Source organism: Crocodylus siamensis, chromosome 2 (genome assembly GCF_052110815.1).
Source record: "Crocodylus siamensis isolate JL-2025a chromosome 2, ASM5211081v1, whole genome shotgun sequence".
In the NCBI taxonomy this organism is placed as follows: Eukaryota; Metazoa; Chordata; order Crocodylia; family Crocodylidae; genus Crocodylus; species Crocodylus siamensis.
Window position 1 is genome coordinate 137,607,888 of NC_143396.1, and position 12,725 is coordinate 137,620,612.

Here is a 12,725-nt window from a genome sequence, read left to right on the forward strand (position 1 = left end):
CCATTGCCCATAGGCTTTCTATGTACAAGCCTGAATGCATACCAGAACAATCCAATGGATTGGCTCCCCACAGGTCAGGAAATTTGGTGGTGGGGGAGCAATGGCAGCATTAATTGCTGCAGCTCTAGAAGTTGCAGCAATTAATGCTGCCACTGCTTTCCCTCTACAAAATTCCCCACTCTGTAAACTAGATGACAGCCCTGGACTGGGTTGGAGGTAAGTATTACTGCTTTCAAGGGTGCTGCAGGGTGCCACACAATATTAGTGCAAACACCTACGCATGATGCAAAAAATACATCCTGAGATTTCAAATAGGAATCCATAGTATCAAAAACTTCCTTACCTGGCTGTAATCTTTCTGAGTTCTTTACAACAGAAGAACTGCTCTATTATTTTTCTGTAATCAAAACAGGAGTGAAAGGTAAGAGCGGGTGTTTTCCAAGGATGCTTTAAGTCTAACAATGGGTATCTTGAGTCAGAAAAAGTTGAGAACTACTGGAGTAGATTCTCATATCTGACACAATGGTGCACACATTAAGTAATTCAATTTAACAGAAATCAAAAGAATTACCGGTATTCTGCTTCTAAGCCAATATGTCATATCAGATTTTAGGTTGTGCCTGTGTGTGCATGCACATACATTATATTATTTATATATAATATTAAAATGATAGACTTTAATGGCACACATGTGTGTGTAGGCAAGATTTTCAAAACTAGTCATTTTGGATACTTAATTATCACACCATCACAAAACCTGATTTTCAGTGTTTGCCAAGCACCTGACCTCTGGAAATCTGAGTGCTTTAACATTTCTGAAGTTAGATGGCCAAAAGGTGGGACCTCAGCCACCCCACACAAGTTATTAGTAACTTGTGGGGAGAAAAAAACAAGAGGCAGGCATCTTGTAGAATAATAATTATGACCAGATTTAATTAGAATCTGTATTGTAATGTGTATGTACAAAGGGGCTGAATTAAGTTGCACTGGTAGCCTGTAACTGTTGAGTGCTTGTCTCTGCAATATTAACATGCTTTTCATCTTCTTTTCTGAGAATAATATTACTAAAGCAAAGCATATTCTTTATTCTCTTTTAGTAGCTTCAACAAAGTACTCCTACAGAGTTGAAAATTCTGAACACTATAAACAAAAATCAAAGTGAGACCAAACCAAAATGACACACAGCTTCAAACTCTTATGGCAAACATTTATTGATGATACCAGATTATTAATTTCAGTCTGTCATTCTTTCATTGGTCGTGGGACCAGAATAAAGTCACCAAAATGTGCAATGTCAAGTGCTCAAAAGCTAGGAAATGCCATTATTAATGTTGCTAAGGCACCAAAATCATCGTCTTGAAGGTCTTAAACTCTGCCAAGAAAAAAGTGTTTACTATACTCATCCTAAAATAAATTATACTGAAAGAATCTGTATCAGTGATACAGAAGATAAGATTAGGTTGTGGCCCATTATTTGCTAACACTTCAAATAGTCAGAAGACAATATGGACATGCCTTCAGACTCAATATTGCTCCCCCTGAGGTTAACCTTTTCATTGCCTTCAGTGGCACCAAGGTCATATTCTGGCATGACAAACTTTAGAATTCTTCACTCTAAGAAATTCCAGTATGCTACAATGCAAAAGCAAAAAACCACTAATCTTTCTTCTCCTACTCAAAAAAAAAAAGCAAAAAAGCTTTTTTTTAGGGTCCTATGGGAATCAACAGAATTGACCCACAATCATACTGTAATTAAACAAAACCTGCAATCTACTTCTGTCACTTCAGAAGTCATTATTTCTGGGAAATTAGGATGGGAAAAACCTCTGGAATAAATGACAAAAGAAGATAGATTTCAACGTTTTAGGTGCAATTCAATAATTGGAAAATGCATTTTTTTTGTTAATATAGTTTAGTTTTTAAAACACTCATTTTCATTTCCTTTTAGCTAGAATTGGCCATGCAAAAGAGCAAGGCAGGATAAGAACATTCCTCACATCATGAAACTAGTTGGGGGTAGGTACTATTCAACCTGAATACACATATTAGAATCTGGCCCAATATAATTAAATCAACATTGGCCATTCCTTTTATATAAAAGAAACAAAGTCATTGGAATTCAGCACTGGCACAGGATCAGTGCCTCCTGCTTTGATAATAAATGTCTTGGATTTGCCCTGACATTTATTTATTCATAAGCAGCAGCAGGAGGCCATGGTCCTGTGACAACATTCTGTTTCACCTGACATTATTGGTTAAATATATTTAAAGATGAAGTTGCTGAAGTTTTCTCTGGAAAGGCTGCAAAAGCAATGGTCATTCTCCTCAAGTCCAAACAGAAACTTCAGTAAAGGAAAAGCAAGCAGCCTTACAATTAACTCCTGTTGTGCCACTGAATTGTATTTCATTTTTTAAATTCTTCTTCTTCTTGATGTAGTATGTTATCACAGTCCCTGCTCCAGTGCCTTTGTAAACTACAAAGCTGATCCTGGCACTACATGAATGAGAGAGTTTTTGTGTCCATGTATACCCAGACCTGGACACAAGCATGGGCGAACTGGTCGGCTGCCTGGGGCCCAGACAGAAAGGGAGGCCCAAAAATGAACAGAAAATTATACTTGCTAAAAAAAGTTTTAATGTTGTGCAGAATTGGTAATGTTATCAATTGAGAATGAACTATTTAAAGTCATTGATATCACAGATGTGATAAAGATTTTTACAACAAAAAAATCATTATCTCTGACAAAGGGCGGCCCGATACTGAAAGTTCATCCAATACAAAAGACTCCACTGAGAGTATAGATACGGCACTGTATGCACCCCTACTGAATCAGGACTGTAGCCTTAAATATAGTATAGTGGGCAATTAAGGTAAGTACTTAGCCAGTGATACTACAGCAGCACCTAGAGTCTCCAACCAAGATCGGAGACTCGCTGTCCCAGGCCTGGAACATTCACATAACAGAAGATGGTGCCTGCCTCTAAGCCATGTGTCAGCAATCTCTGCCTGCCACGTGGCCCGCAGAACTGTTGGATCTGGTCTTCTGCAATATTCAGTGGTGTGGGACCATCTGCAGGCACTCTCCCCATGCTGATATAGAGAAGCACTAGCTGCTCTGGGAACAAGTGGTGGTTGGTCCCCAGGTCCTAATCCCCACCTGCCTCTCCCAAGGATAGGTCATTCTGTCCCACATCAGGAAAAGGTTGCCTACCCCTAGTCTAAACTATGAGAGGATGAGAAGTGAAGTGATTGCCTGAGGTCACACAGCAGCTTAATGGCAGAACTAGAAATGGAAGACAGCTCTCCTTGACTTCTTGTCCAGTGGATCATGCCACCCCACAACAGGAGCTCATGTGAAACAAATGCTGCAGTATTCTGTATAAGACACTTTGCCACTCCCAGTCTCAGGGCCAGGCCTTGAAAACCTCTCACACTTCAGGATCCAGACTCTGTTGTAGAAGGCCGTCCAAAGCATCAGTTTTCTCAATGGGAACTACTAGCTCATAGAGAGATCTCACGACCTCCCCTGGCCTTGGCTCTGTGCAACTTGTTTGGATCCAATCTCAGACAAAAGGCCACACTATAAACTCCAGCAGAATGAATCAGGGGGGATCAGGTTGCTTTCTCTCTTTGCCATGTGACCTTCTGGAATCCCAGCCAGGCCCTGGGTCTATTTTCATGCTGATAGAGAGGGAGTTTCTTTAAAACAGGGGATCCCAGCTCTGGGGTTGCTGATTATTTTTTTTCTTCCTTTCCAGGCATGTGGGACTCTAGGATCTTGCCTTACTTCTTGGGGAATTCTTTGTCTTTGCAAATATCCCTTTCCCAAGTCTTTATAATTAACACCCCCCCCCTCCAGCTTCTCTCTCCCCAGACCTGCTGCAGGAGCTTTGCCTGTCTGGGAAAAAATATCATACACTTGAAAGGCAAGTGTAGGGGGTAATACTTCTCCAGCTATAACCAGTAGCAGTGTGTGTGTGTGTTGGTGTGTATGTGTAGGTAGCATAATACTTCTCCAGCCACAACCACCAGCAGTGTGTGCAGGAGGCCTAATACTTCTCCAACCACAACCACAGCCCAACCACAGCTGTGTGTGTGTGTGTGTGGGAGGGGGGAGGTATTGCTTCTTCAACCACAAGCACTGTTTGTTCCTTTCAGGGGTGTACGTGGTAGCCCTGTTGGTCTGAGACAAAAAGACATACAAAAAACTAGAACTCTTGGTTCCAAAATGACTCCTTTTATTACACCAACTGGAAAATGGCAAGAAAATTGTCCTTTTCTGCAAGCTTTCGGGATCAAAGTCCCTTTGTCATTTGTTCCTTTTGCATCTTTTTTAGCGATCGCCTGCACCGAGATCAGCCCAGAGGCAACGCGTTGTGTGTGTGTGTGTCCATGCGGGAAAGCAGAAAGCTGCGGCAGCAGCACAAACTTTCCTGGGAGGAGGGGGCGGATCTTCTCTCCCCGCCGGGCCGCGAGCAGCGTAGGAGGGGGGAGGCTGCGAGGCGAGGGGCTGCACCAGGGGCCCAGCCCCTTTCCCAGGCGAAGGAGCCCCTTGTCCGCCCCCAGAGCTGGGCGTCGTGGGATCCGGGGCTCGGCAGCGCCGGTCGGAGGACAGAGCGACCTGCCGGGGCGCTGCTGTGGCTTCGGCCCCTGCAAGCGGCGGGCGCCGAGCAGGAGGGACTTGGCCGGGCGGCGAGCCCAGCTGGGGCTGCACAACTTTCAGGGACGGGCTGGTGCTGGTCGCGGCCCCTGGCGACCGGGGTGGGGGAAGCGGCGCCTCCGCCCCGGGCCCCGCTGACATTTGGCTTCCGATTCGCCGCCGAAGTCTCCGGGACTAGTTGCACCCCCCGCGGCTGAGCCCAGCCCGGTGGAGCCGGGCGTGGGGGCAGACTGCAGAAGCCGGTGCCTCCCAGCAGCAGCGGAGCCGCGGAAGGCGCGTCCGGGGCTGCTCCAGCGGAAGACCTGGGCGGCGGGGCTGGCGGCGCTGCCTCCGGCTATGGCTTGCCTGGGAGCCTGGCTCCGCTTCTCCCTGCTCTGGGCTGCGCTGGCAGCGCGGCCGCCTCGGGCGGAAGGTGAGTGGCTCCCTCCACCATCATCCGTGGGGTGTTTTGCACGGGATTAACTTCTGGCAGCCGGGGGACGGTGGTCTGCCTGCCTTATATCACGGGCGCTATAGCAGCAGCGGGGAGGGAGGTCCTGCAGGCCGGCCCCTGCGCCCCGCAGCACTGCCCCGGGCCCGGGCCCTGCGGAGGGTGGACGCCTGGCGACTTTTGCCCGGCTGCGTGAGGGAATGAATGGGCGCGCGGCACGAGGGAGGGAGCGCGCCTCACAATGGCCTGCCCCGCCGGAGCCCGCGTGAGCCCGGGGCAGGGCTTACAGTGGGGGCCCCGTGTCCTGAGTGCTGAGGTAGCAGAGGGGAGCAGGGAGCTGGGCTGGGCTAGGTGACCTCTTGGGGTCCCTTCCAGCCCTACTTTCCCATGATCCTAGAAGAGCCAGGGCTGAGTGGTGCGGGGAGCTGCACCATCCAGGCAAGGCTGTCTCCTGAGGGCGGGTTTGCATGCGTAGGCTTAGGGCTGGGCTGGCAGGGTGGGACCCTCCTCCCTCCATTCCTCCCTCCCTGCCCAGCTGAGGGGTGCTGCTTCAGCCACCTGTTGCAGACAGCTGGGGCCAGCAGCTGTGGTGGGGGATCCAGCACTGGGGCTAGACTCCACTTCCTTGTGCCACCACTCATGGCAGCCCTTGCAAGCTGGGAGGTGGCTAGTCCTGGCAAGGCACTCTGTGCAGGGCCAGCTCATGGTACTGCCACCCTTTCCCACCTGCCTCCCAGCCCTGCCCCCTCACCTTCTGTTCACTGCCTCTGCAAATGTGCTGAGGAGTATGATTCTTCTAGGCAGCAAGGAAAGGGGAGAGGAAGGTTTTGCCACAAAGGAGCAAGGAGGCTGCAGACTTGGCGTTCCAGGTTCATGTGGTTGGAGGGAGGGCTATGGAAGGCACCTGCATGGTTCAGGTGCCCAAGTCCCCTTGCAAGTGCATGACTAGGAGCCTGGAGCTCTTGCCAAGAAAGCCTACTGCTGCTGCTGTTGCCTGCCTTGCAGTCTGCTCCAGTGCCACAGGCATGCTCCAGCTAGCTTTCAGATGGCTAAGTTGGGTACCTGGTGCAGCCTGGCCACCTGATTAAATCAGTAGGCAGCTAAGGAAGTGCTTTTTTTGTAATATAATGCATAATTAACCTGAGGAACTGACTGTCACAGGATGTGGTGGAGGTTATATAACTTCAAAAAGGGGACTGGAGATTGTATGTGCCACAGGTCCACCCGCTTGCTATTAAATACAATGGTAAGACGTGTAACTTGGCTTAGGACACTCTAAAACCTAGGTATTGCTGGTGACTAGGAGGGGATGGTGGGCATGGATGCCCTGTTTCTTATGCCCTTCCACTGGGGGATGCTGAGCCAAAAGGACTCTTAGTCCCAGTGGGTATGTCAGTTCTTAGGGCCACAGGAAAATGGGCTCAGTGTGGACTGCAAAACCTACCCTGGAAGCTAGCTTAATACTGAGCTGTATATTGCCATATACAAAGTCAGTCTGGGGAGGTTCAGAGTCAGGCTGAGTAGTCTATACACTGCTGGGCTGTGCCTAGTGTAGACACATCCTTAGTGTCTCCCTTGCCCAGGTGTAAAATGGGCATAAGGAGATTGACTCTTCCCAGGAGTATTCTGGGATAAGTACACAATGGTTGAGATGCCTGGATAGATTTTTTTTTTTTCGCAGAAGGATCTCAGATTTTAGAAATGTAGATTTTCCCCCCAGTTTCACCGGCTGGCTAGATGGAGGTACAGTGTTGCTAAGGGCTAACTTTTCAAAAGAGGCCTCTTGTTTGGGCTTTACTTCTAGAAGAACAGAGCTTTTATTTGACTGCATCTGGAGTTGGGTAGATTTGTATAGGGAGTTCCAGATACAACCCAGTCTCTTAACATCCGGGGTATATTTTTGTCATGCCCATGATGGCTGCTGAGGAGTACTTAGTTCTTCTTTGTTCTTGCTCAGCATACTCCAGATCCTGGAAATAAGGCAGGGTAGCTGTCTTAAAAACAACCCTCAGTGTTCACCAAGAAGTATGTCCAAGACAGGGAGACAGAGAGTGCTAGAGGACTATGCTGCTTTAAGTCAGCTACATTGCCCCATTCCCAGGATTTGGTGTTCTTCAGCTGAAAGCAAGTGGGTGGGTGGGATGTTCTTCTTGGTGATAGTCCGAGGCCTGGCCTGGAGATGGTGCTGCCAAATCCCTGTTCTCGTCCTTTATTCACCACATTACACTATCTGCCTTTTATATTGCAGTATGTAAGCAGTGGGGCTATGACTACATTAGGCTTTTCCCTCTAAAGCAGTAGGGTCCAACCTTTTTTGGTAGGCCTGCCATGTGGTAAACATCTCATCGTCCCCAAGTACCACTCAGATCCATTTCTCCTGCCCTGTGCTCTGCCTAATTGGCTGCTATGCTTTCTGTTCCCTGCCCTATCTGCCACTGTGTTCTTTGCTTTCTCCCCTACCATCCACACAGAGGATGCCTATGCCACTTGCAGCACACGTGCTGTGCATTGGTCACTTCTGCTCTATAAAGTGTCTAGCTCTTGCTGCCATGGGGACAACTCCACCATTGGTAGCAGTGATAACTGTCCCACTTAGCCATCAGTGCTTTGAGCATGATGTCACCATCACTCTCCCAGGACAAGGTCTTTATGATACTGATGGGAACACTAGCACCTAGTTTAATTTTGCACTCTTCCTGTTTGGGGGGAACTGGGTTTGGTAACAGTCAGGAGCTGATACAGATAAGGCCTTAGTGTGGTCGTTTGTCCCAAGTGAAAATTAAGCTAGCTTCTGAGGAAGTAGTTGGAAGGTTTTACTCGGAGGACTCATGGCAGGAGGTGATTGCTGTGAATGGAATTGAGGCAGTGTAATCCAAGTAATCATTTCTATAGTATTTCAAAAGTGGGAGAGAAAAATATCATGGGCAGGTAGATTTCAGATGGTGTGCACTGTGTGGTGATAGGCCTTTTTGCTGGTGAATTTTAAACTGTTTTTAGAAGGAATATGCTGTGTAGATGGGTATGTTCCCTGCATTCTCTCTCTGCTTTTGGCAAAGGCGCCTTTTGTCCTGTACTGCCCTTATCAGTGTGGAATTGGGATGGTACGCATGACAGAAAATACCTGGTGGTATACATAATCTTCCTATGTAGCTGCCTTTCTCTCCAGTGCAGCTCCTTTGCTGTCCCATTGCATGTGGCATTTTGTTTCCTTCTATGCTATGTATAGAGGGAAGGATATAAAATCTGGTTGAGTTTTACTTGCTGTGGAAATGGCAGCCTTTGACTTTGTTTTAAATTTAGACCTTAATGCTTCACTGACATAAACATTTAATGTAATTTAATGCTTTTCGGATTATTAGTCAATAACAATTAACAGATGATTACTTCAGTCACTAGGTACATTTTCATAATCTAAGTCAAGTTAAGAGCCCAAATTTTATTGAAAATTAATGAGACTTATTCTCTTAAGTCATATAGGCATCTCTACAGGCTTTGCTCACTTTCTGTAGTTATCTGGGTCAATTATAGCAGTTATGTGTTTTGTTGAAAAGCACCATTGTCCAGTGTAAAGTCAGAGAATTATTTGTGAGTAACCTGCCTTCCCTGAAAATGCCCAAATGGCCTCTAAGTTTAGGGGATACAACACAAGAGTGCCCACGCAGTAGGCTTGCTTTTTCCTTCTGGGGTTGTTCAGTGCGTGAGTGGGAATGTATTCCTTTAGGATTCAAGGCAGCTCTTTCTTTTCAAATGTATTGGGATTTGCAGAAGATTACTCTTCTATAAAACCACTGTGTGACTTGGAATCCTAGGCAAAGTCCATGAACTTGAATTGAAAACTTTGCTGTTCAAGATGCATTGTATAGATTTTACAGAACAGTTAAGTGACTGTCTCAAGGTCAGGGTGCTTCAGCAGTAAGAAAATTAGCTAAAAAACAGAATATCCATCTATGCATATATTCCAGGTCAATAATACTGTTCCCCATAACTGCCATTACAGTTTGTGGTAGGGTGAAATAAGTCCTGGCGTTTAATTCAGACTTTAAGAAACAAGCTTTTGTGTCTTTTATTTGCAGTTATAAAGAGGCAGGTCTGATGCTGCAGTCAAACAAATAGGGTGTAGGACTAAGAATTTGGAGAAGTGGGATCTGTCCTCATCTCTACCACTGCCCTACTGTGTCATCTTGGGCAATTTTTTTCACTTTTCTGTGAATCCGTTTCCCCTCCCATGCCTTACCTTATGCTTGCTTAAACTGTAAATTTTTTCTGGGATAGAGACTGTTTCACTGTCTGGGTGTACAGTGGTTAGCACAGTGGGATTCAGATTTTGATTACGACCTCTACATACAGGAATATGATATGTTAATTCTTCCTTTTCTATTATCATTGGCTTTTCAGAACTTTAGATTTTCAAGGATATCTTACAGTGGCTTAGACATGTTAATGTACTTGTTAGGATTCCAAACTTCTTTTCAGTTGAGGTAAGAAGAAAAGCAAGAGCAGTAATCCTATTGCAAGGGTAAAATGGTGTTTTCCATCTAATTAAAATGTACTGTTGAGGCAACATGTGCCACTGGTCTTTTGTTTTAAATCTTGAGGTGTGAATAGATTTTAAGCATTGAAACTATCATTTATCTTTTCATAAGTAGAATAAAAGTAGATGAAATACAATAGAGCCCCATTATATCAACCTCCGTTTTATAATAACCCCCTGCTTTTAACAATCCTGCGATAGGAAGCAATTTTTTTCATTATTATGATGCAGCAGATTGACTAACCCTATTACAGTGAACGCTCTCTTTTAATGAAGTTTTCTCCTGGGGCTTCTTTCTAAAGAGATTGTAGTGTATTGTAAAGTGAAACCGGAGCAATTCAGGAGAAAGTGAGGCGCAGTAAAGACTTTTTTAGTGGTTAGTGTTTATAATGATAAAAAAGTAAGTTCTCATAATAAGCATATCTCTAGGAGAACTCCATGGGTCTGATTACTAGGTGGAATTAATCTCCCATTGCGAGGGGTGCACCGATAGATATTTTGGGGGCCGATACCGATAGCTGATTTTTAAGGAGGCATATTCACCAATACCTATCCAATTTCCGATACAGCTGTGCACAACTGGTAAGTCTGGTGTGGTGGAAGGTGAGTGGGGATGGAAGAGGCACGGGGGTGCAGATCAAGGCCCCTGTGTGAGGGAGGGAGTGGGACTGAGGCTGGGGCATGCGTTGCCCAGCTGAGGTGGGGCAGGGCATAAGATGGAGTTGTGGCTCATCCAGGGGGCACAGGGAGGCGGGGTGCGGCTCTTGCTAGTGTGTGCACCCTGGGAGGGCCCAATGGGTGGGGTGCCCTGCATCTGCATGGGGTGCAGACGGGGAGGGCTGCAACTGCACAGCTGGCAGCATGGAGAGCTGTGTGCAGTTGCTAAGTCTGTTGTGGTGGAAGAGGAGGGGTATGGGAGTGCAGATCAAAGTGAGGAAGATGTGGAGCTATGGCCAGGGCAGGCGGCACTCAGGATGGAGCTGCGGCTCATCTGGGGGTGCGGGAAGGGAGGGGAGCAGCTCCTGCCATCATGTGCAGCTCATTTGGCGGCTCATCTAGTGGCTCCTGCCACTGCTCCCACTGCTTGTCTGGGAGGGCATCAGGGGCATGTGCTCTGGATCTGTGTGGGGTGTGGGCAGGGTGGGCTATAGCTGTGAGCTGGGGTGGCACCGGGGAGGGGCCAAGTAAGCAGTGGCAGCAGTGCTGGGAGGGAGCTACGGGGGAGGGCTGTAACCGCCCCATAGCTCCCCTCCCAGCGCTGCTGTCGCCCACCCTACATAGATCAGGGAGCACATGCCCTCCCGGATGAGTGGATGAGCCGCCGAATGAGCTGTGCACAGTGAAGGGAGCTGCCCATCACTCCCTTCCTGTGCCCCCTGGATGAGCCGTGGCTCCATCCTGCACCTTCCCCTGCCCTAGCTGGGCAGCGCCTGCCCCATCCTCCTTGGCATGGGGGCTTGATCTGCCCTCCCACAGCCCTCCCTTCCCTTTTACCACAACAGACTTACTAGCTGCATGCAGCTCTCCACACCGCCAGCTATGCTCTTCACTGCCTACATGCTATGCTGCAGCTGCGTGCATGCACGGGCCATTTATCAGCCAAATTATTGACCACTTCAGGCTGATTTCCAATATAGACAATTTTCTTTATATTGGTGCTGATCTGATATTGGACCCATGTACCTTTTGCACCTCTACCCATTACACCTTGCTAAGGGCTTGCAGGAGGTGTAGATGTAATTTTGTAATCTGTCTCCACTACGAGAGTGATATTCACTGAGGACCAGGTAGTATCTTTCTAACTTCTTGAACCCAAGGTAAAGGCCATTTCACATTTAGCTCTCAATTTTAAGCAGCTGCTTTAATGCAGCGCCAAGGTTTTTTGTACAATTTCCTCTAATCTGCTTTAAGGGAAATCCTTTCTCCAGGCATCCAAAATCTGTTAGTCTCATGGGTGGTCCTTCTAGGCAGCTTTCATTGCCTGCTTTTCCCCCGTTTTATTTTTCAATTTCTTGTGTAGCTTTTCATTTATATTCTTGTCACATCTTCAGTAGACAGATGTGCACAGCTGTTTGAAGCCTCCCTCCCAGAAAATAAGTGAACTGTCATTCAACTTGTTCATGATTTCATTTTCCACCTTCTCACTTGATTTATGAAAGTGGAGTGTACAAACTGTATCTCACCAATCAATTGCTTGAATAATCTTTCCCTTTCATTATTGTCAATGTCAGTATCAGGGATTTGACTGGGGTATTAATGGGGAGTGAACAATGTGACTGTATCTCAAAATAACTGGGACGCTTGAGCTCTTCAAAATAACTGTGATACAGATGCTACATATATACACACACACACAGTGTTATTACTGAGAGAGCCTAGATGGAAGAGAGAACTTACTGCAGGATTATCAAAAGAGAAACATGAAATAACACTACATTGTTAGCTCTCACCCTCAAATAGCTATGATTTTTAATGGACAACACGGGAATTCATCAGGGGTAGAATGTGACCCTTTGTATGTAGAATGATTTTTAAAAACTGGAATTTGTACTAGTTTTTTAAAGCAGTCACATTTTTATGCCTTCCCTTCCCTGCGCCCTCCCCACTTACTTTCTTTGGTGGTTTACAGGCATAAATCCTGTCAAGAGTAGTAAGGATTTTTAAAAGTGCAAAAAGAAGAAACATTCCTTCTTTTAGTGGACAATTTGTATGCCATGAATGCTTGCATGTTTAAGGATCAGATTCTTCGTTTGAGTGCATGTGACTTTTATTTATTTCAGTGGGAGCCAAGCAATAATGAAAGGGACAGATTATTCAAGCAATTGCCATGTCAATCCAGGGATGGGAAATGGCTGGAAGCAAGGGTAGTTAGGCATACATGAAACCACATTCTTGCCATCATGCAGTGGAGGAAGAGAGCCAGTCTCATTAGTGCAGAATGGATCATCTCTCAGCTTTCCAAATTCATCCAAAATGCCAATGTAAGGCAGTGGGGGTTTAGTTTGAGTATGGACTCCAGCATTTGATATCTTCAGAATGTGAGAGGCTGCCTGTTGTGATTTGAGTAGCAATAAAACTAGGACTAACCAGGATAATCCAGGCT

The 12,725-nt window shown here is 46.5% G+C and overlaps 1 protein-coding gene across 2 annotated transcripts in view; it reads left to right on the forward strand.

Moving 5' to 3' along the window:
- The first annotated feature begins 4,304 nt into the window (after positions 1-4,304).
- The window catches only part of FRAS1 (Fraser extracellular matrix complex subunit 1), a 362,104-nt gene continuing 353,683 nt past the window's right edge, over positions 4,305-12,725 (forward strand). For both annotated transcript variants that reach the window (XM_090036905.1, XM_090036906.1), the window contains exon 1: positions 4,305-5,073. In XM_090036905.1, coding sequence (XP_089893031.1) covers positions 4,998-5,073 — 76 coding nt within the window. In that variant the 5' untranslated portion in view covers positions 4,305-4,997. The remainder of the gene's footprint in view (positions 5,074-12,725) is intronic.